At 61.1% G+C, this 511-nt stretch overlaps 1 protein-coding gene across 1 annotated transcript in view; it reads right to left on the bottom strand.

Annotated features, from left to right (window-relative positions):
- The window catches only part of EIF4B (eukaryotic translation initiation factor 4B), a gene marked incomplete at its 3' end in the record, with an annotated part of 91,943 nt that overhangs the window by 2,819 nt on the left and 88,613 nt on the right, over positions 1–511 (bottom strand). The window contains 1 exon segment of the mRNA XM_017806062.1: positions 27–348. Within this exon segment, the coding sequence (XP_017661551.1) occupies positions 27–348 (322 nt within the window).

The following is a 511-nucleotide window of genomic DNA, read 5'->3' as shown; positions in this document are numbered from 1 at the left end:
CCACCCCATCCTGGGATCATTCCCACCTTTCCCGGGGTCTCCTGTCCATCCTCTTGTCGTCCTCCAGCTGCCTCTGGAGCTTCTCCTGCTCCTTCTGGAGCCTCTCCTCCACCTCCCTCTCCCTGGCCGCCGTGTCCACGGGTTTGGCCCCCCCGAAGATGGAGGCGGCGCGGGAGGACTGGGCGGCGATTCCCGAGTTTTCCTCTTCCTTGGGAGCGCTCCGGGGCTTCAGGTTCAGCTTCGGCCTCTGGGTGGGACCTGGGAAGGGGGTGGAGAAGGGGTGATCCCACGGGAATGTCCCGCCCCCCCATGGGAATGTCTCGGCGTTCCCAGAGGGATTGGCTGCTCCTTATCCCGCTTTTTTTTGAGGGAAGAGACTCCACCCCATCCCACATTTCCTGAGAGATCATTCCCTCCCTATCCCACCTTTCCTGAGGGAAGAGACTCCTCCCTATCCCACATTTCCTGAGAGATCATTCCCATCCCACCTTTCCTGAGGGAAGAGACTCCT

Source organism: Lepidothrix coronata, unplaced genomic scaffold (genome assembly GCF_001604755.1).
Source record: "Lepidothrix coronata isolate B3197 unplaced genomic scaffold, Lepidothrix_coronata-1.0 Scaffold14, whole genome shotgun sequence".
Taxonomy (NCBI): Eukaryota; Metazoa; Chordata; class Aves; order Passeriformes; family Pipridae; genus Lepidothrix; species Lepidothrix coronata.
Note: the sequence above shows the minus strand (reverse complement) of the source record. Positions and strands in the feature narration are given on the sequence as shown.